Source organism: Peromyscus californicus, unplaced genomic scaffold, assembly GCF_007827085.1.
Source record: "Peromyscus californicus insignis strain IS unplaced genomic scaffold, ASM782708v3 Scaffold_6__1_contigs__length_162567912, whole genome shotgun sequence".
Classification (NCBI taxonomy): domain Eukaryota; kingdom Metazoa; phylum Chordata; class Mammalia; order Rodentia; family Cricetidae; genus Peromyscus; species Peromyscus californicus.
Genome location: NW_026294584.1, coordinates 130,239,594 through 130,260,124, shown reverse-complemented (window position 1 = coordinate 130,260,124; position 20,531 = coordinate 130,239,594). Strand labels below are relative to the sequence as shown.

The 20,531-nt window shown below is 39.1% G+C and overlaps 1 protein-coding gene across 2 annotated transcripts in view; it reads right to left on the bottom strand.

Moving 5' to 3' along the window:
* The window catches only part of Pparg (peroxisome proliferator activated receptor gamma), a 136,244-nt gene that overhangs the window by 30,101 nt on the left and 85,612 nt on the right, over window positions 1-20,531 (bottom strand). For both annotated transcript variants that reach the window (XM_052721706.1, XM_052721707.1), the window contains exon 5: window positions 7,772-7,910. In XM_052721706.1, coding sequence (XP_052577666.1) covers window positions 7,772-7,910 — 139 coding nt within the window. The remainder of the gene's footprint in view (window positions 1-7,771; window positions 7,911-20,531) is intronic.

The window sequence follows — 20,531 nt, the reverse complement described above, 5'->3', positions numbered from 1 at the left end:
CCACTTGGGAACATTTTAAAATTATGTGTCTCCTATGGAACATTCTAATAAGTCATCCCTATATCCAAATAGGGTTTTGTATATAACTTGGGGTTTGAAAAAGCTTTCTAAATGCTAGTCTTTCTTGTATGCATATATTAGTGTGATGCTTTTACAATATTTCTAAGGGGTTTACATTAGTTATTCTGCTAGAACAGAAACTATATGAATACCAGGTTTTATCTTTGCTCCTGGGTGTAACAAAATACATATATAATAAATGTGTGAAGAATTAAACTGTAAAACACCAAGTTTAAAAATAGACAGAAGATGAGTTAATGTGTACAATGGGAAGTTTACATGAGAGAAAGTAAGAATTATGACATATTAAAAGATGAATAAATTATGGGCTGGGTATAAGGGTCAGTGGTAGAGTGCTTTCTTAACATGCATGAGGAAGCCTTGAGTTTGATCCCCATCATGGAAAATAATAAAACAAAATAAAAATAATATATCTTTGCACCATGTATGTAAAATGCCTATGAGGCCAGAAGAGGGCATAGAATCCCTTGGAACTAGAGTTACTGACCCTTGTGAGTCACAATGTGGGTGCTAGGAATCAAACCTAGGTCCTCTGCAAGAGCAGCACGTGCTCTTAGTCACTGAGACATCTCTCCAGTCCCCTCTATGGTTAAAATTTTATAGACAAGGAACTATAAACATACACGGACATTAACATGCCTAAAATGCATTTTCTCTTTCCTAATGGGCAATCACAAGAGTTAATTTAAATAGTCAAAGAAAGCACTTACTACACGGACAGTGCTGCTTTCTTTCACTTAACAAACCTTTCAAAATCACTTTATTGGGATACATTAAGTCTGTGCCCTGCTGGAATATGAACAAATGCCTATTTTCATAAGTTGTAGTTCTCAAAAAAGGCTAAATCTCATGTATAAATTGTCTGTATTGCTAAATAACTTTGTTACAAGCTAGGCATAACTTGATCCACAGGTAGATTTAGCATTTTTACACATCAGGGGCTTAGCAAAGGAAGGAGATAAGGTCCTGCTTGGTGGAACTAAATCTGCACGTAACAGATCTGAAGTAGAGAAACGTTTTACTTGTTTCTTTGTACAAGACAGAGATTCTTATAGCTCAGGCTGGCCTTGAACTTGCTATACAGTTGAGGATGACCTTGAACTTCTGATCTTCCTGCCTCTACCTCCCAGGTGCTGAGATTATAGGTGTGCCCCCATACCTGGAATTTTTGTTTTTTAAAGGCGAGAATGCTGGTTGCATTCATTTATTTGGAGTCCCAGGTAATTCCAGCTACACCCACATCAGGTTTTGCACAAACAGGGTTTGGCAAGGCACCTGTCCAAGCTCATGCTTCCTAACATGGCTTTTATTGTTGGGGACGAAGTGGTGTGAGGCTGTGCTTTCTGTGTGTTATAGTTCAGATTGGCAGCCACTACTCCCCCAGCAGATAAAAAACAAACCCCAATATCTAGTTTATCTGTTGGGCTCTTAAGTTTTTTTAGTTGTTAGGGATTGGTGTTTTTAATTTAGTAATTTATTTTTAAGATGTTATATAAGGTTGGAACCCAGGGTCTGGGACATGCTAGGCAAGTGTTCTATCAGGGAACTAAATTACCAGCCCAGTTCCCACCCTTTGAGAGGAGAGTCAAAGGAGGGCAGGGAAGTTGGGCAGTTGTTTCCAAGAAGGCTGAAGTTAAAGCTTAGAAACAAAGATGGCCATTATACATTGGAGACCAGGTGTGTGTGTGTATGTGTGTGTGTGTGTATATATATCTTCTACCAGTGATGATTAATTTCCAAAGACGAAAGGAAAATGTTCTCTGTGTTACTCTGAGTCACTGAGAAAGAGGTCTGGCCTCTTGGAAGGCAGTAGAACTGACACTACCATCACTGTTGTCAGGAAATCAACTTTCTGATTTCTTCTCTGTGATAAAGCAGCTATATGATTTACAGAAAATTATGTAATACCTATGGTCCCCAACTGCTTCAGCTGCAGAAGAGGAACTAGGAAAAGATGTCTCAAGATTCCTTCTTATCTCTATATTTAGTTGTAAAACACTACAAAGATCTAACCACACAACACTCACAGCGCTTAGGAAAACACTTTGCTTTCTTTTTTAAAGCAATGTTTGTCTCATCTTTGAGGTTTTACAAAATCAAAAAGGTGAATTCTGCCTGTTGTAGCACTTGTCACATAGAGCAACTTCAATTTTATATTTGGGGTAGTCACCTACAGAGGGCAGGTTGTTATGGCCCAGTGGTAGCAGGTTTGGTCTCTGGCATCAAAAAAAAGAAAAAAAGAATTATCTAGAGAAATGTATCTCAGTTAAAAAAACATCATCAACATGAGAATTGGTAGGTCCCTTCAGGAAGATTAGGTTTGAGAAAGCTCATTACTGTCTTAAAAGATATAATATATACATGATATAATCACCATATACTATTAGCACATGACAGATTCCTCACTTCATATTTGGCACTGATATAAATAAACTTTATGCATGTAGAATAATTAAGTATCTTGTTTTCTGTATCTGAGTATCATGCTAAAACATACTAAACTAACATATTTTCAAAATACTTACCTAATTGTAAATATGTTAAAGTTAGATGCTACTTAATTACAAAGGCATATTAAAATGGATTTTCAAGATAATAAATCAAGTAAAATAGAAGAATAAAATTGTATCCTATAAAAAGAGACATTTTTTCCTTTCAGTTTTTAAGGGATAAGTTTGCAGTCATAGCAGACTTTTAGCAGTAAAGATATGTCTCCTGGTCAGGTTTTCCATTTGTACATGTTCACTGCATGTAAATCACACAAGACATAGCTGCTGGTGGTATGACCACTGCCAATAAACAACATCACTCTCTCTCTCTCTCTTCCATCTGTCTGTCTGTCTGTCCATCTGTCTGTCTCTATATATGTGTGTGTGTATGTGTGTATGTTACTGTTTGTCTGTGTCTGTATCTGTCTCTGTGTGTATGTGTGTTTGTATGTGTGTGTGTGTTTTATGTGTGTATGTGTGTGTGTGTGTGTGTGTGTGTGTGTGTGTGTGTGTGTATGTATGTATGTGTCTGTCTGTCTTTCTCAGTAGACTATGGTATACCAGGAAGATACAAACCACTTTGAAGAGCAGGCACAAGGAATCAGAAAAGTCTTCAGGAAAAGACATTTGAATAGGGCCTTGAATGTCAGGTAGGATTCTAGAAGGGAACAGAGGGACGGGATCTAGAGGCAACAGTGTTTATAAGCACAAAGACTGTTTCCAGGCACTGAAAGACACAGTTTGCTTGAAGTCTAAGTGGAAAGGGGACAGGAATGGGAGAAAAGGCAGAGCCCCAGAGAAAGATCATGAGTACCATTCGTTAACAGAGGTGCCTTGTATATTAGGACTGCCACCTTTTCCTTCACACCACACAGATGACAGTGGTTGATTGCTCTTGTTTTTGCATGGAGTGATAGAGTACATTATGATAGATGTGTGTGTCAGGAAAGGCCTGTTCACCTTATGGTGGCCAGGAAGCAAGGGGAGGCAGAATGGGACCAGGGCCTCACATCTCCTTCAAGGGCACACTCCAATGGTCTCACTAGGTCCCACCACCTCACAATAGCACCAGGCACTGGCAAACAAGCCTTCAACATGGGGCCTTTGGGTTCATTTCTGAGCAAAACTACAGCAAAGATTTTTTTTGAGTAATAAAACTTAAATCTGTCATTTAGGCTTTTATGCTACATACTAGGGCTACTGTTTCCCAGGCACTGGGACAACTACCTCAGACATACTGAATGCCACAAAAAATTGTGAAACCACTTTTTTTTTCCTTCAGATTTTATGAAACCACAGAGAAACTATTTTTAAAGTTGTCTGCTTTTTATCTTCAATAAAAAGAAAACCCCCCACATTATTTGTATCATAGGACATCCTGATCAGTGAAGCTTTCACTAACTTTTAAACATATAAAAACCATTATTATCAAATTTCAACGTTATAGGGAAAACCTGACTGAATGACTCATTAGTAGCACAAGCTAATTCTTTTCTACTTCAAACTATTTTTAAAAATGTATTTACCCTAAACCTAGTTATTTAGTTTGTGTGTAAAAAGTAGCTCTGACTATGAAATATTCATTTCAAAATGCTTTATGACTAAATTGTTTTTACTAAAAATCAAGATTTTTTTTAAAAATATGGTAAACACTAGGGATGTGATAGCAGGTCTTTCCAATAGAAATTATGGTTTTAAAAGGTAAAGAGATATGTGCAAGTGCTCATTTGACTGAAGAAACAACAAAATCCTTGAAAACATTTTTCTCAACAGTCAAGCCAGCTCCCCACATGAACAGTAGTCACTCCACAAGTTATATGTCCCTGTGGGTTTGAACTCATCACAATCCTCCTGCCTCAGCTTCTTGAGTTTGGAGTTACAAGTATGTACCACCACCCTGGCTCAACCTGTAATCACAGAAAGTTGAAATGGACCACGTGTACTTTTTTAGGCAGACAGCTTCAGGTTTTTACTCTAGCCTGGCATCATTGTACAGCCATTATGCTAAGTTATGCTAAGTGCCGTAAACTGATGAGCAGTTGACAACACACACAGACCTGATTCAGGCACAAATTTTGTCTTTATGACACCAAAACATATAGGTGGAAACATTCAAATTCAGGTAACTGCTCACAAGTTTTTGGAAGACTCTAACATTGTCTAGTAAAATATATGGGCTAGCTGACTGAAAAGTGAAGAATTCAATGAATTATGTTTTTCATTATAAATAATGAGGTAATTGCCAACTCTGAAAGGACTTAGCGACCACTGGCTTCAGTGACTTTTGGCATTATTCTCCAGAGTGTTTTGGGTCCTTGAAGGTCACTGCAGAATCTCCCTTCAGAGCTACAAGGGTATTGCTATGAGAGAATCTGAACACATTAAGTGGGCTAAACAGAGGCAAAGACCAGAAAGAAGGTAACAGAATCTGGGTGTGGTGGCACATGCCTACATGTGGGAAAATGAGACAGGAGGATTGTGAGATCCAGGTCAGCCTGAACTACACAGTGAGACCTTGTCTTTAGATAAAACAGATAAATAAAAAATTAAAAATAAAGAGGCAGGTTGGCTCTGGGCAGTGAGTGTTCATTCTCGTATACAGTGAAAACAGCTCCATACTGATATTCAGGTAGAGTGCATATTCAGGTATGATGTCTCCTCTGGTAACTTAAAAAGGCATTTTATAAAGTGGATGGAAGCTTCATACTGTTAGCTCCCATTGATTAGTGTGACCACAACTCAGAAAATGTTGTGTTCAGAAAAGTTTCCTCATCAGGACCTGATTAAAGCCTGCTGCAGATTCCCTTCCTGTGCATGGACTATATGGGTGTTTCCTCTAGTGTGTAGCAAACACACATCTCTGAAAACCTCTGAGAAGGAGTTTTGTTGGTCCCCTTTACATCCCTTAATGGTCGAGCTGGTTAGGTCTCTGACACCATGACATTTAACTCCCACTGGCCCTTGCTTTTGTGAGAACAAACTGAGCAAACTGTTCAGATTGGTCCCTCTAGGTACAGTAAGTGAAATGGGTTTTTTGTTTACTTGTTTGTTTCTTTTTGAAACAGGATCTCACTGTGCTGCCATGCTGGCCTAGAACTTGCCATATAGACCAGGATGACCTTGAACTCAGAGATCTGTCTGCCCCTGCTTCCTGAGTGCAAAATAACTGTTAAATAAAGTCAAAAGATGACTTCATTATTAAGTAGCTTTCTTTGATTTTTCTGAGTGGAGAAAACTATACTATCTGTATTACATAAGTTCAATTTTTGGGAAGAAGGGTATTGGGAATGGATTTTGGGGCCTTGTGCATGCTAAGCTTGGCACTGAGCTACAATCTCTGCATATAGTTTAAGTACTATTTACCCGTGAATGCTAAACAATTGGAGATAAATTTCACGTGAGGTGTGCTTGCTTGTAAACCACAGGAAATATATTTTACATCAATGTTGTAGTGCCTGTAAGTACTAGGAACTATATTTCATATGAATGTGAGAAATGACAATTTTTTAAAATAGGCAGAACCCAAATAGCATTAAAAGCAGTACTGGCATGCTTTCCAAGCCTATCTTGATGATAATGACCTCAAAGACAATGATTTCTTCATAAAGATGAAATAAATTTGCTGCAACTTGATTGCATCAACTAAAATAAAGCTCTTGGCTTAAAAACTTGCTCTTATGTTTTATGAGGTTTGAAATAAAAAGGAAATTGATGGAATTAAACCAGCAAATTATTTTGCAATCAATGACTGCAGTTGTACACTGCTACAAAGCAGATGTGGTCAAATGTTGAGGAAAGTTGGACCAAATTCCCTTCCTGTCCAGTGCTGTTGATAGCTCTATTCATAATGTACTCTTGCTTTTAAAGGAACTGGCCCATAATGACAACTACAGCTTTTAATGCTTTCAAAGGGTAGAGTATCAACCAGTTGATCATTGACAAGCACCTTGATGGTTCCCACTATGAGAAACAAACATCTTCATGATGGGAAACAAATTTACTCTTTACAGATATATTAGAGTCCACATAGATGAACACTAAGTTCAAAGATTATCTTCTTACCAGATCAGTTTTCGAGAGATGAAAGTAAGAGAAAATAAAGGTGGGAGCTGGGGTGTAGCTCAGTGGTAAAGTGCATACTTAGTACACACAGGGCCCTGGTTCTGATCTCCTGCATGAGAGAAAGAAAAGAGGAGAAAGGAAGGAAGGAGGAAAGAAGGGAGGGAGGAAGGGAGGGAAAAATTGGATATCAAATGAAATAAAACTCAGATTTATCATTAACTTTAGTATATATTAGTTCTTGAACCCATAGGATTTTTTTTAAAGAATTGACTAATAAGACTTGACAAACATAACACTATTAAGTTACAGCTAAAATTAGTTTTGTGGGCCAACCAATCAGGACCAAATGGTAGTGAAGAATTTGTTTTTAATAGGCATAGATATTCTATGATTAATATAAATGAGTGCTACAGCTCATGAACACATGGGTCTTCTCTACTATTTCTCTGAAGCCAACAAAGTTTTTTTTTTTCAATGTTGGGCATGGAACCTCAGGATCTCATATGTACTATACAAACACTCCTTACCCCTGTGAGTTTGAATAGGGATTTAAAAAGTATGAAGTTTTATCTTCTTGTATTTATATAGCATTGAAATTTTGTGGAAATTAAAAAAATATTTGTGAGTTTTTTCTACAAGTCTGTGTATTCTCTGAAAGTCAAGGATAGTGCTGTACTCATTTGTATGGTAAAGAACAAGAAAATACACGAGCCCAAATTCTGATATGCTACTTAGTTCTGATACTCTCAGAGACACTCAGCATTTTTTTAAAGCAGGCAGAAGTGACCCATGCATATTACTATAATTTAGCTTTTAAACTGTTTTTAAAAAGATTTCAGAGCAACTTAAAAATCATGATTGTCATTCAATTTGTGTTAAAACATTACAGTTTTCCACAGACCTTTTCCTCAAGTTTTAAGTCTTTTCTCCAGTTATTGCAGGTGTCCAGCCAAACAGGAGGATTCTATTTAAAAGTCATTGGCCTACACAAAGAAGCTCTTGTCAGGATGATTTTGAACCCCGATGTTTCATAGAAGAATTGTACCCATCTCCATTAGTTGTCCTAGTGCCTACTGACCTGGACCTGGCATTGGCCATGAGAATGACAAGGTGTATATAGGTCCTCAGTGTTCACTTACCATTGTGAGACATCCCCACAGCAAGGCACTTCTGGAACCGACAGTACTGACATTTGTTTCTACTTTTTTTGTGGATCCGACAGTTAAGGTCACATCTATCATAAATAAGCTTCAATCGGATGGTTCTTCGGAAAAATCCCTGCAAGGGGATATGGAAAAGAAACAATTTTTAAGTCTATGTGACACATGGAGCAGCAACCTGTGAATAAAGACACACTCACTGACCTAGATATCAGAAAAAGTGGATTTGGATGGGAAGATAGCTCAATCAGAAAAGTGCTTGCCTTGCAAGACTGAAGGCCTTAGTTCAATCCCCAGGAACCTTTGTAAAGATTCTGGGCATTGTGTGGCATGTGCTTCCAGGACTGGAAGGCAGAGACCAGAAGAACCCTGGGGCCCATTGACCAGCCAGTTTAGTCTAACTGGTGAGCTCTAGGACAGTGGGAGACCCTGTCTCAAAAATGGTTGACAGTATTCATAAGGATGATACCTGAGGCTGTCCTCCATCTTTCACACACATATGCACCTGTACCTTATAAATATGTACACCTGTACACATACATGGACTTATGCATATACTTATAAAATAAAAGGTGGGTTTATGACACAGTTCTACCATGGGGGCCTTGCACAAATGGCTCTCTGTGGCTTACTGGTCCTTGCTGTAAACCAAGGAACAGGAGGATCCTCTGGGGTCCTTTTTTACCTCTCAGACACTGAGTATATCCCAGTGATGTCATGCAGTGTACCTTGGCTCTACATTTGGTTTTCAGCATGCACTGAGAAGTGCTCTGGATTTAATGTAATGTAAATAAAACACCATGTAATCAGTCCAGTCTCTCAGCAAATCATTCCAGCAGCATGCCCCAACCTTCATAATTGTGCTAAGCAGCTTGGCAAAGTTATAGTCATTTCCTTCTAAAGTATGATCAGGGCCAATAAAAATCCACATGTGGATAACTTTTTGGAATTCTCCATGTTGCAATTTCCTGCAGAATTTGTTTTATTTATTTATGTAGTTGAAAGAATCCCCCACTATTGTAGCTTGCAAGCAGAAAGAGATAGCAGGAAATAATACGAGAAGCAATTGGGAAATCCTCAGAAAATCTGCTACTTCAAAATGCAAATACGTCCTTCTGGGGCTAGCAGAGGGCTCATCTGAATTTACTACATATTTTGGATGGAACTTCAGAAAATTTAATTGGAGATGTCTCCTAGCTCCAGTGTGTGTGTGTGTGTGTGTGTGTGTGTGTGTGTGTGTGTGTGTGTGTGTGTGTGTGTGTGTCCATAGTTTTCTTTCATTTCTTTTCACTGTGGCACATGTGCATGCTCATACTCAAACATCATACATAGACAACAATATAAATAAAAACAAAATTTAATTAAAAAACAAAACCCACTGAACTAATATTGGCTCTGCTTTAACACAAATTTTAACTTTGTCTAGAATCCACCTCCCTAGAGCTTTTGTGCATGTTATGAGTGAGCTACTTCCCTGACTTTAGCAGGACTTCTTGAACACTAAACAAATAGGTATGTTCAACTGCTTGCTTGACATCCTTACTGGAAAGTTCAAGAGTCCTTCAACTCGGTGTCCACAAACGAAGTCCTGTACCTCCCTATAAGCTCCTTCACTGTGGCCTTTTCCAATTCAGCTGAGGCAGCTCCCCATGTTCTGTTTCTCAAGCCAAAATTTATGCAGTCATCCTGACTCTTGTTTTTTCCTCTTGAAGTTACTCGATCTTTTTCTTTCCCTCAAGTGGCTAGCTCTTTCTCTAAATTCCATTATCTGAAATATTTGGGAGCATAAGTACTTTGGATTTAAGATTAAAAATAATTCTCTAGAAGAGTTGCATACACAAAGTCAGTTATCTTGGTCTTAGGGGAACATATGGACCTGAGTCTGTAGATGTTAAATCTGTGTTTCTCCTCACCTCATCTCCTGTGCTGGGACTCCAACTCAGGCTCCTGTGCATGCTAGGAAAGCACTCTACCACTGATCTACATCCCACCCCTTTCTGAGAAAGGGTTTCACTATATAGCCCAGGCTGTCTTCAAACTTATGATATTCTTGCCTTAGTTTCCCAAGTGCTGTGGTTGCAAGACAGATGCCACTATGATCAGCTCATATACATTTTATATACAAAGCCTGAAGGTGGTGATAGGGATCAACGCAAGGCATTACACATGTTAGGCAAGCTACCTCTGAGCTACCGAGCCTTTGGATTTCACTATGTAGCCCAGGATGACTTTGAACTTGGGTTTTTCTAACTTTGCCCTTCCAAGTGCTGGGATTTTGGATGTGTACCTCCATGAGTAGCTGAAAAATACTTTTATACAGTATTTTTAGTGAACTCATGTTTTGACTGCAACCTGTTCAATGAGGTCAGCCATGGAATTTTCCACATGGCATTATATTGGCACTCAAAAATTTTGGGGCCTTGTGGATTTTGTATTTTAGGATTGGGAATACTCAATCTGAATACATATGTCTACTTCCTTCATTATAAATTTTGGTAACATCTTACCTTCTCAATCAGCCTCATCTCTAAGTTGATGCTGCTGTCCTGTCCCTGTATGTGCTCCACTTCTGGAACTTGGTCTCCTTACTCTTTATTTTGTCTTGTTTCTAATAGTACTTGTGACTTTCTAACATATCACAGAAATCACCTACCTAAGGGATTAAGTGCTCAGCATGCATATCTAAGTGCTTCTTCTCTGCCTCTTCCTCACTCCCCACTTAAAATTGTGAGTTCCGTAGGGGTAGAGTTGTCTCTTTACCCCTGGACACAGACAGAGCCTACAGCATACTTTATTAAAATCTCACATGTGGTTTTATCTCCTGATCATTCTCTGAGTTTGCTACAGTTTACTAATCTACTCACATGGTGACAGTTGCTTGAATTACTGATGTTTGCTATTATGAGTGCATTTCTACAAGTATTACTGTAAAGTTTTATTTACTTATTGAGGTAAGGCTGGCCTCAGACTTGCAGCAGTCCTCCTACCTCAGCCATCTGAGTGCTAGAATTATAGGCATGTGTCATCATGCTCAGCTCATGTACACAATTTATTTACATATATGCAAGGGCTATCTTTAGCCAGAATTTCTATATTGTATGATATGCAAATGATATATTTGTAAGATAATGCAAGATTATTTTCCAAAATGGCCATTTTTTTTTTTTTTTTTTTTTTTTTTGGTTTTTCGAGACAGGGTTTCTCTGTGTAGCTTTGCGCCTTTCCTGGAACTCGCTTTGGAGACCAGGCTGGCCTCGAACTCACAGAGATCCGCCTGGCTCTGCCTCCCGAGTGCTGGGATTAAAGGCGTGCGCCACCACCGCCCGGCGGCCATATTTTTTATAGGCCTCTAAACTGTTATAAAAATTTGAATGTCCCATTACTGCTTGGTGTAGTCAGACGTCCTTATGTTTGCTGCCCTCCTCAACCTTCCCTTGCACCTGTGACTATAGGTCCATGACACCATGCCCAATTGTCAGATTTCGTTGAGAATCAATTATGTATAAAGTGTAAGTGTGATCTCAACATATATTTCCCTGGCTTTTTATTTCCAAGTTCGTAACGGGTTATCTTGTCTAAAATTGAACATCAGGCATTCTTTATATGATCTAGATGCTTATTTGATGTCTGTCACATGTGTTGGTAAGTATCTTCTCCCCTCTGGCTTTATGCTGAAATAGATTTTTTTTCAGTGATTTGTAAAAACATGTAAACATTTCATTTAATTTCTGTTCTTGAGAGATGACAGGCATACCCCCTAATACTTTGAACCCTGTTGTGTTTTTGTATCCGTTGTTGCTGTGGGAAGTATTTTGGTGGAGATCTTTCTGTCTCACTGGCTGCTTTTATATATTCTCTTCCTCCCTTGCACCCTATAGGCTTACTACAGTGTGTGTCGGCATAGATTTTCATTTTCTTATTTTCTTGGTTGTGTTTTCTGAATCTGGGTTTCCCTTGTTCATCTGTTTGGGGATTCCAATTAGACAAATGTTATTTTTTGTGCTAGCTTTTGTGTTTCTGAAATTCTCTTTTGTGCTTTCCTTGTTCTTGTCCCTATTTATTTACCAATATTAATTACATATGTAAAAATCAGAACATCAAACAAGACCACATAAAAACCCAATTAAACCAATGGAAATAAAAACAAACATTTCTCACCAAAGTTTACTAGTGAGGACTTTTCTGAATTCACTCTGACACTGTTTAGTGCAAGCATACCTTCTTAACTCTCAACAATACTACCGAACAGCTCTGAGGACTAAATGAGCCTTCAAAATATAGCCAACCCCAACATGAACACTGCTATCCTTATTCTTGGTGATGTGGATGGTATCTTTCCCTCTGTGTCAGAATGACATTTGAGCTTTCCATTGGCTTTTTCATTGTGATATTTATGTATTTAACTTTTAGAAGTTTCACTTGATCTTTTTTTTTAAGCCTGGGCATTCTTTTTTTTGTTGTTGTTGTTGGTTAATGCATTAAGTTTTTTTTTTTTAAATTTTTAATTTTTAATTTTTTTATTTTTATTTTGCAATACAATTCAGTTCTACATATCAGTCGCAGATTCCCTTGTTCTCCTCCCTCCGGCCCCCCTCACCTTCCCCCCAGCACCCCCCCCCCATTCCCACCTCCTCCAGGGCAAAGCCTCCCCTGCGGACTGAGATCAACCTGGTAGACTCAGTCCAGGTAGGTCCAGTCCCCTCCTCCCAGGCTGAGCCAAGTGATCCTGCATAGGCCCCAGGTTTCAAGCCAACTCATGCAATGAGCACAGGACCTGGTCCTACTGCCTGGATGCCTCCCAAACAGATCAAGCCAATCAACTGTCTCACCCATTCAGAGGGCCTGATCCAGTGGGGACCCCTCAGCCATTGGTTCATAGTTCATGTGTTTCCATTCGTTTGGCTATTTGTCCCTGTGCTTTATCCAACCTTGGTCTCAACAATTCTCGCTCATATAAACCCTCCTCATTCTCACTAATTGGACTCCCAGAGATCCACCCGGGGCCTAGCCATGGATCTCTGCATCCAGATCCCTCAGTAGTTGGATGGGGTTTCTAGCACGACAATTAGGGTGTTTAAGCCTGGGCATTCTTGAGGGGTCTGTTTGGCTGGTTCCTTGCTTTGATCCTATCCTCCTTTGAAAACAAGTCTTACAGATCTGCTCTACACCTGCTTTTGGGAGACGGGTAGACAGTGTCAATACTAGTCTGTCTGTCTCTTTCTTTTTTTGATAGATGTCACTCAAAATGATTGCTTTCGTACGTGGCTTCTGATGTTTTATTTTGAAGTTATCTTTTGACCATAAACTGTAAAAATCCTATAAAGTCTAAATTGGAAATTCGTTCCTTCAAAGAGAAATTGAAGATGCTTCTTCTGGAAGTCCAGGCACCACTGACTTATGACATTCTAATATCTTTGAGAATCCTGGCTCCATGCAAATCCCCAAACTCAGCTCCTCTCACTTGATGGCTCTGAGCATGGCAGCACAGCACCTTCCCAGCTCTGTGAGCATCTCCCCTGGAAAGCCCTGCGGAGAACTCTGTTGTTGGCTTGTTTTGTCTTTGATGTTGTTTTGGAATTTATGTTACTCCTTGTGATATCAGCAGTATCCCCAAGAATTTTTCCCATGAAGAACCTGATTAATAGAAACCTGTTACCTCTCAAAGGGCCCCAATACTGTGGCTGTGCCAATGCTGATGATTAGCAGCAAGTTAATGTGCAAAGCCACTCTTCCTGATCCATACTGATGAGGAGTTTTGATCACCATAATGATAAAAAAAAATTTAGCTTGATTCATGTGATATATATCAAAAGTGAATCGTTTTGGGAAGATTTGGAGTCCTTCATTGCTAAGAAATAATCATCCTGGATATCATCTACGCATTTTATACAGACACAAAAAATTTTTTTGAGACAAGATCTCACTGTGTAGCCCTGGCTGTCCTGGAACTCACTATGTAGAACAGACTGGCCTTGAACTCACAGAGATGTGCCTGCCTCTGCCTCCTGAGTGCTGGGACTAATGATATATGCTGCTGTGCTCAACTCCGTATACAAATTCTTAATCTGAATATATACAGAATATATATCTAAGAACTTGCTTTTACTGTTATTCTCCTCTAAATTAATGATAAGCAATTATCTTCCTGTCCTTTAACTCTTTCAAGAAACAAGAGGAAGATACAAGAATATCACTGAGTGTTTTCCTGTGAATTTATTTGCTGACTTGAAGAATGAAGCTGGCTTGCCCAGTGTTTCTTCATATCACTAATAAGGAAACACTCCAACAGTACTCTTTAGTAGTTTAGGGTCTATAAAACAAGGTGTATTTTCAGTTGACATTTTTATTTTTCTTCATCTTTTCACAGTTAACCCTTTGGATTACCATGCAGTGAAAATGTAATGAAGTTTGTAGGATACAGTTTCAGAAGCTGCTCTTGTGTATACATTGATTCTAAAGTCTTCTAATTTGTCTGTGAGAAAATGACTCTGGCTTTTGTTTATGTCTTGTTTTTAAATATTTTCCCAGTTTATCTTTAATTATTTTATTTAACTATTATTATTATCGTGGGGGAAGGGTACCTGTGTGCCATGTTATGTGTATGTGGAGGTCAGATAATTACTCTGTGGAACTGATTCTCTCTTTCCACCTTTAAGTAGGTTCTGTGTATTTAATTCAGGTAGGCAATCAGGTTTGTTCAGCAAGTACCTTTACCTGCTGAGCCATGTTAATGGCTCAATTATTTTATTCATTTTTTCCTTATTTTTAGTTTATGTGTATGGGTGTTTTGCTGGCACTTAGGGCCTTACACCCCATGCATGCAGTTCCCACAGAGGCCAGAAGAGGGCTTAGGATCCCTGGGACTGGAGTTCTAGATTGCTGTGTGGGTGCTAGGAACTGAACCTGAGTCCTTAGGAAGAACAGTCAGTGCTTTTAACTCCAGCTCCACAGTTCTATTTTTTTGTATTTATTTTTATTTTTATATTTTGTTTTTTTGAGACAGGGTCTCTCTGTGTAGTTTTGGTGCCTGTCCTGGATCTAGCTCTGTAGACCAGGCTGACCTCGAACTCACAGAGATCCACCTGGCTCTGCCTCCCAAGTGCTGGGATTAAAGGCGTGAGCCACCACCACCCCAGTTCTTCTATTTTTAACAAAACTTCATATACAACAAGCTTAGCATGGTATTGATTTTACCATGAGATTAAAAGTTCTGTGCTGGGATTGCATGCAGCCTTCTCATGAAGTACTCAGCCAATAGGAGCTGAGTTATTGAGCTACCCTTGGCAGGCAGGAATGTATTCAAAGCATTTACACAAGACAGGGTCCAACATGGAAGTAAGGTTCCTTGTGCTGTATTGCAGAATATATTTACTCAGAGCTTTAGGTAAGTGTATATTCTAAATGATCTGTCAGAAGAGATTACAAAGTATGATTGCTCTGGTTTGAGTGTGTCTCCCAAGGTTCAAGTGTTAAGTTTTAATCTTTATGTGAAGTGGAAAAGGGTAGAACTTAATCTGACTGTTGGAAGCTGGAGGTGGGTCCTTGAGAGAGTGATTAAGATTAGATAAGGCCTTTAGGGTAGAGTCTGTGATTGAATACTGGTTACTTTATAAGAGGAAGAGAGACTAACACACACACACACACACACACACACACACACACACACACACACACACACACTCTCGCCACTTCCTGTCTCTCACCTGTGTAAAGTCCTACACTACTTTAGAATTCTGCATCAAGAAAGCAATCACCAGTTGTGGACTTGCAGCGTGAGGCCAGAACCACAAGCCAGAATAAATCTCTTTTTTTATAAATATGAAGCCTCAGGTATTTCATTTTACTAATGAAGAAGGTCCTAAAACAATGAGGACACTCAAGAAAACAAAACCAGAAACATGTGTATTTGCAAGCAGCAAATGATAGCTTTTTTGAGCTCTAAGCCATGTATAAACTCTCAGAAGGAAGATGCTTTATTTCATGTAAGTCTGCAATAGTAACACACCAAGAACGTGTCACTATGTCACTTTATCAACTCCAATCATGAGGTCCTTTCTGTTTGAAGTTTGACAGGGATCACAGATACGAGCTATACACTGGCATCTTAATCTTCTCACACGAGAAAATGCCACAACAATTACCTTAGGCAAAATTCCTTTTAATCCATAGTGAGTCCATAAGCTTTATGGTCAACTGAATTTTAATTATGGGAGCACCCCATACACTATGGAAAAGGAAAATATTAAATTACCCAGGTGCATTTTAAGCTATGTACAGGTGAGACAAAAACATTTGCTGATTTCATTCTCCTTAGTTCTCAGGGGGACTGGTGAAAAGCTGAGCAGACATCTTCGTTATTAACAGTCACTAGTCAAATGTATTGGGAATGAGGCAGTAGTTTGGAGCTTAAGTTGTGTTTCTTCAGGCCCCATGCCCTGTAATAAATGGGCATCAAACTTTTGAGTCTCAGGACTTTTTTACTATTAAATTATTGGGATGACTTTAAAGAGCTTTTATTTAGGTAGGCTTCATTTACAGATATTTGTTAGACAAGAAATTAAAACTGAGAACAGCTGATTTTTGAGACAGGATCTGTGTTTCCCAAACTGGTCTCAAACTTGTGGTCTCAAATGATTCTCCTTCTTCAGCGTCTTCAGCAACTGGGGCTATGTGTACATGTTACAGTAATGTGGTGGTTTTAATAAGAATGGCCCCAGAGGCTCATATGTTTAGATGCTTAGTCACCAGGGAGTGGAACTGTTGGATAGGATTAGAAGGATTAGGAGTAGCCTTGTTGGGGGAAGTGTGGTATTGGTGGTGGGCTTTGAGGTTTCAAAAGCCTATACCAGATCCGGTCTCTCTCTCTCTGCCTATGGATTAGGATGTAGCTCTCAGCTACTGCTCCAGCCTCTGCCTGCACGCTGCCATGTTCCTTGCCATGATAATGGACTACACCTCTGAAACTGTAAGCAAGCCCTCACTTAAATGCTTTCTTTTATAAGAGTTGCTGTGGTCACAGTGGCTCTTCTCAGCAATAGAACAGTGACTAATACAAGGACCAGCATCCAACAGAGAAATCACATGTAAGGGCATATGAGCATACATTCCACTAGCTAACATCACCCCAAATCATGTAGTTTCTATAACACTTCAATCATACTTGTGAGAGAATGAGAGTGGGAAGGTGAATAAACAGTGCTAACACCGTGGAATAATTTCAAACCCATGGCTGCCTTGAAAGAGTCTCATGGACTTCTGAGGCTCTGTGTTAACTTTGAGAACTGCGACATGAAGAAGCCAATCACATCATTAGCATTTTTACATTTCTGTTATTAATTTAAGTGCGTACACACACCAGTGGGCCCTGTTACACCATCATTATACATATGCATCATTATGCTTTTTCCCCATTAATGTTCTTCCATCTTTAGAATATACAGGTCTCCTGCTGGGGGTGGTGTCACAGGCCTGCAATCCCCAGCAAGGTGGGCAGAGGCATGAGTATTGTGAGTCTGAAGCCTGTCTCAAAAAATAAAATAAGAGTTGAAGGCCAGCCTGGTCTACAGAGTGAGATCCAGGACAGGCACCAAAACTACATGGAGAAACCCTGTCTTGAAAAACAAAAACAAACAAAAAATAAAATAATATATGTATATGTCTATTTTCCTTTCCTAGGAAAGCAAAACTTTTTCATTTTTGTCTAGGAATTCCATCTTCTACATTTTGGGAGGCTTTCAAATTATTACAGTTAAATATAATTCTCCTGGTTTTCTTGTACTGTTTTTTGCTTGGTTGGTTTTGTTTATGGCAGGTAAGGACTTATATGCATTTTGTCGGTTTTATTGTTTGCTCTGCATCTCTGCCTTCCACCCCGTTTTTCTTGTCTGCTTGTTTTGTTTGGCATTGCAGGGGATGGAACTCAGTCTTGTACCTGCTCAGCAGGAGCCCTGTCGCTAAGCTACACCTCCAGTCCCCTTTCTACCCTTTCCTGATCACAAGGTGTGGTGATATTGTGTTCCCCAATATATTGTGCACACTAATAAATTTATCTGGGGTCAGAGACTAGAACAACCACTAGATATAGAGGCCAGAAAATGGTGGCACACACACCTTTAATCCTAGCATTCCAAAGGCAAAGATCCGTCTGGATCTCTGTGAGTTCAAAACCACACTGGAAACAGACAGGCATGGTGACACACGCCTTTAATCCCAGGAAGTGATGGCAGGAAGCAGAAAAGTATATAAGGCGTGAGGACCAGATTAGAAGCCTGGTTAAGCTTTTAGGCTTTTAGTAGCAGTTCTGCTGAGATGAGCAGTTCCTCATCTCATCATTTGGATGAGGACTCAGAGACTTCCAGTCTGAGGAAACAGGATCAGCTAAGGAACTGGCAAGGTGAGGTGGCTGTGGCTTGTTCTGCTTCTCTGATCTTCCAGCATTCACACCAATACCTGGCTTCAGGTTTGATTTTATTAATAAGATCTTTTAAGATTCCTACTATAACAAGGTGTTTTGGATATTCTTCCTCTTTCTTTTTTGCTTGCTTTGTCTTCTGAGTTTTAGTGCCTTCAGGGCATAACTTTTATGACTATCACCAAATACTGAAATTGTTTCTGACTTTCAATTCTCAGCTGTCCTCTTCAATGTTAACTTCTATGAATGTGTGACTAGAATTAGGGTGGAATTATTTGCTTGCAGGCTCTAATTTTCTAGACACTTTACCATCATATAGGAAATAAATTACTATGAAATCCAAGCAATCAGACTTAATCACACTCATTAATGTATATGACCAGCATGACCCAAACTGAACAGTTTCTTCAGATAAATATGGCTCAGAATTCAGTAACCCCCCCAAAAATTGTGTGAATTTTACTCGTTAACTACTTGCTCATTAAATACATGCTCTTACTACTTATAGTGATCTTAGGTTGTGCATAATGATTTAATTTCATAACTATTTTAATCACAGAGTGATTTCATTGTTTTTGCTTTTTTCCACCAACTGTGAGTGGGGATCACAGGCATGTGCCATCATGCTAGGCTCATGAATGGGCTTTAGTGTGTTAAATGAAAGCATCTTTTGCCAGGAGTGTTTCAAGGACTCATTCTGAAATTCAAACCTTAGAGATGTGTAAGACCTTGGCTGCCAACCCAATCAAATCATTTTCTACCTGAGGTGACTGAGGGCTAAAGTATTTATGTGAGTGGCAGTCTGTGACTGAGAAAGTGGCAGAAGTGAGTCTGGCTTGTATCTTTTTAACATATTAGATTGCTTTTGGACTGAGAAAAAAACCTTAGAGATCACCTAATTGAAGTTCATTGTTTTACAGATGAGAAAATGATTGTGGAATGTGGTTAAATAATGACCCCCCCACACACACATTTGTATAATATCTACTGGGGGTAAGGATTTAATAAAAACTAGTTTTCCTTTCTGACCTATCATCATCTAGAACCCGGAAGTCCTAACTCACGCCTACCTGGTGTGCTTTGTCTTCATTCCCCTGAAAAATACCAAGTGAAGCGGTACTTCCTTCATTCATTTATGTTTGATTTTGTTTGAGACAGGGCTGACTTGAAACTCGCTATGGAGATCAGGCTCGCCTTGAACTCACAGAGATGCTCCTGCCTCTGCTCCTGAGTGCGAGTATTAGAGGCATGCACTACCACACCCCTCAGTATTTATAACACAAGTAGTGAAAAACAATGTAGTCTATGGGCACACAATAAATTAAATGTTATTTTATCCCTGAGTATGTTAAAGTTATTTTTTTAAAAGATTTATTTATTTATTATGTATACAATGTTCTGTTTGCATGTATTTCTGCAGTCCAGAAGAGGGAGCCAGATCTCATTACAGATGGTTGTGAGCCACCATGTGGGTGCTGGGAATTGAACTCAGGACCTCTGGAAGAACAGCCAGTGTTCTTAACCTCTGAGCCATCTCTCCAGCCCTAAAGTTATTTTTAAACTACATAAAAACATGAATGTGTTAATGTATTTTTCTTATAACTGGGGCAGCATATTATTAACGTTGTAAAGCACCCTTTTACAAAGGAAGTACGTAGTTGTCTCTTTTCGCTTATTACACAGGCTTAGGCTGACGCTGGGCCAAGGAAACACAGCACTAGCTTAGGGCTTGGTAGGGACAAGCCTCACTAATCCATAATTTTGTTTCCCCTTTTGCAGTCCTGAGGATGAACTCCAGGGCCTTGCACCTGCTCTACCACTGAAGCCCTCACTCCGGTGACCCCATGCCTTTGATTCACAATTTCTACAGCCATAATATAGAAATATGCTCAATATTACAGCATTAGTCTACAGATAAGTGATACTCACATATAATCTGTCAAATCTTACTTGTATAAGAGATTATCTAGCATGATGAAAAACACACAAGGGAAATCAGGGAATTCAGGTCTTGGTGCTGGCTCACCACTCACTGTCTTGCTGTGACACCTTGGACAAGTAATTTTAAAAAAATTCTGCACCCATAAAAATAAATAAATAAATAAATAAATAAATAAATAAAATAAAAAAAAATTCTGAGCCGGGTGGTGGTGGCACACGCCTTTAATCCCATCACTCAGGAGGCAGAGTCAGGCAGATCTCTGTGAGTTCGAGGCCAGCCTGGGCTACCAAGTGAGTTCCAGGAAAAGCACAAAACTACACAGAGAAACCCTGTCTCAAAAAACAAAATAAATAAATAAATAAATAAATAAATAAATAAATAAATAA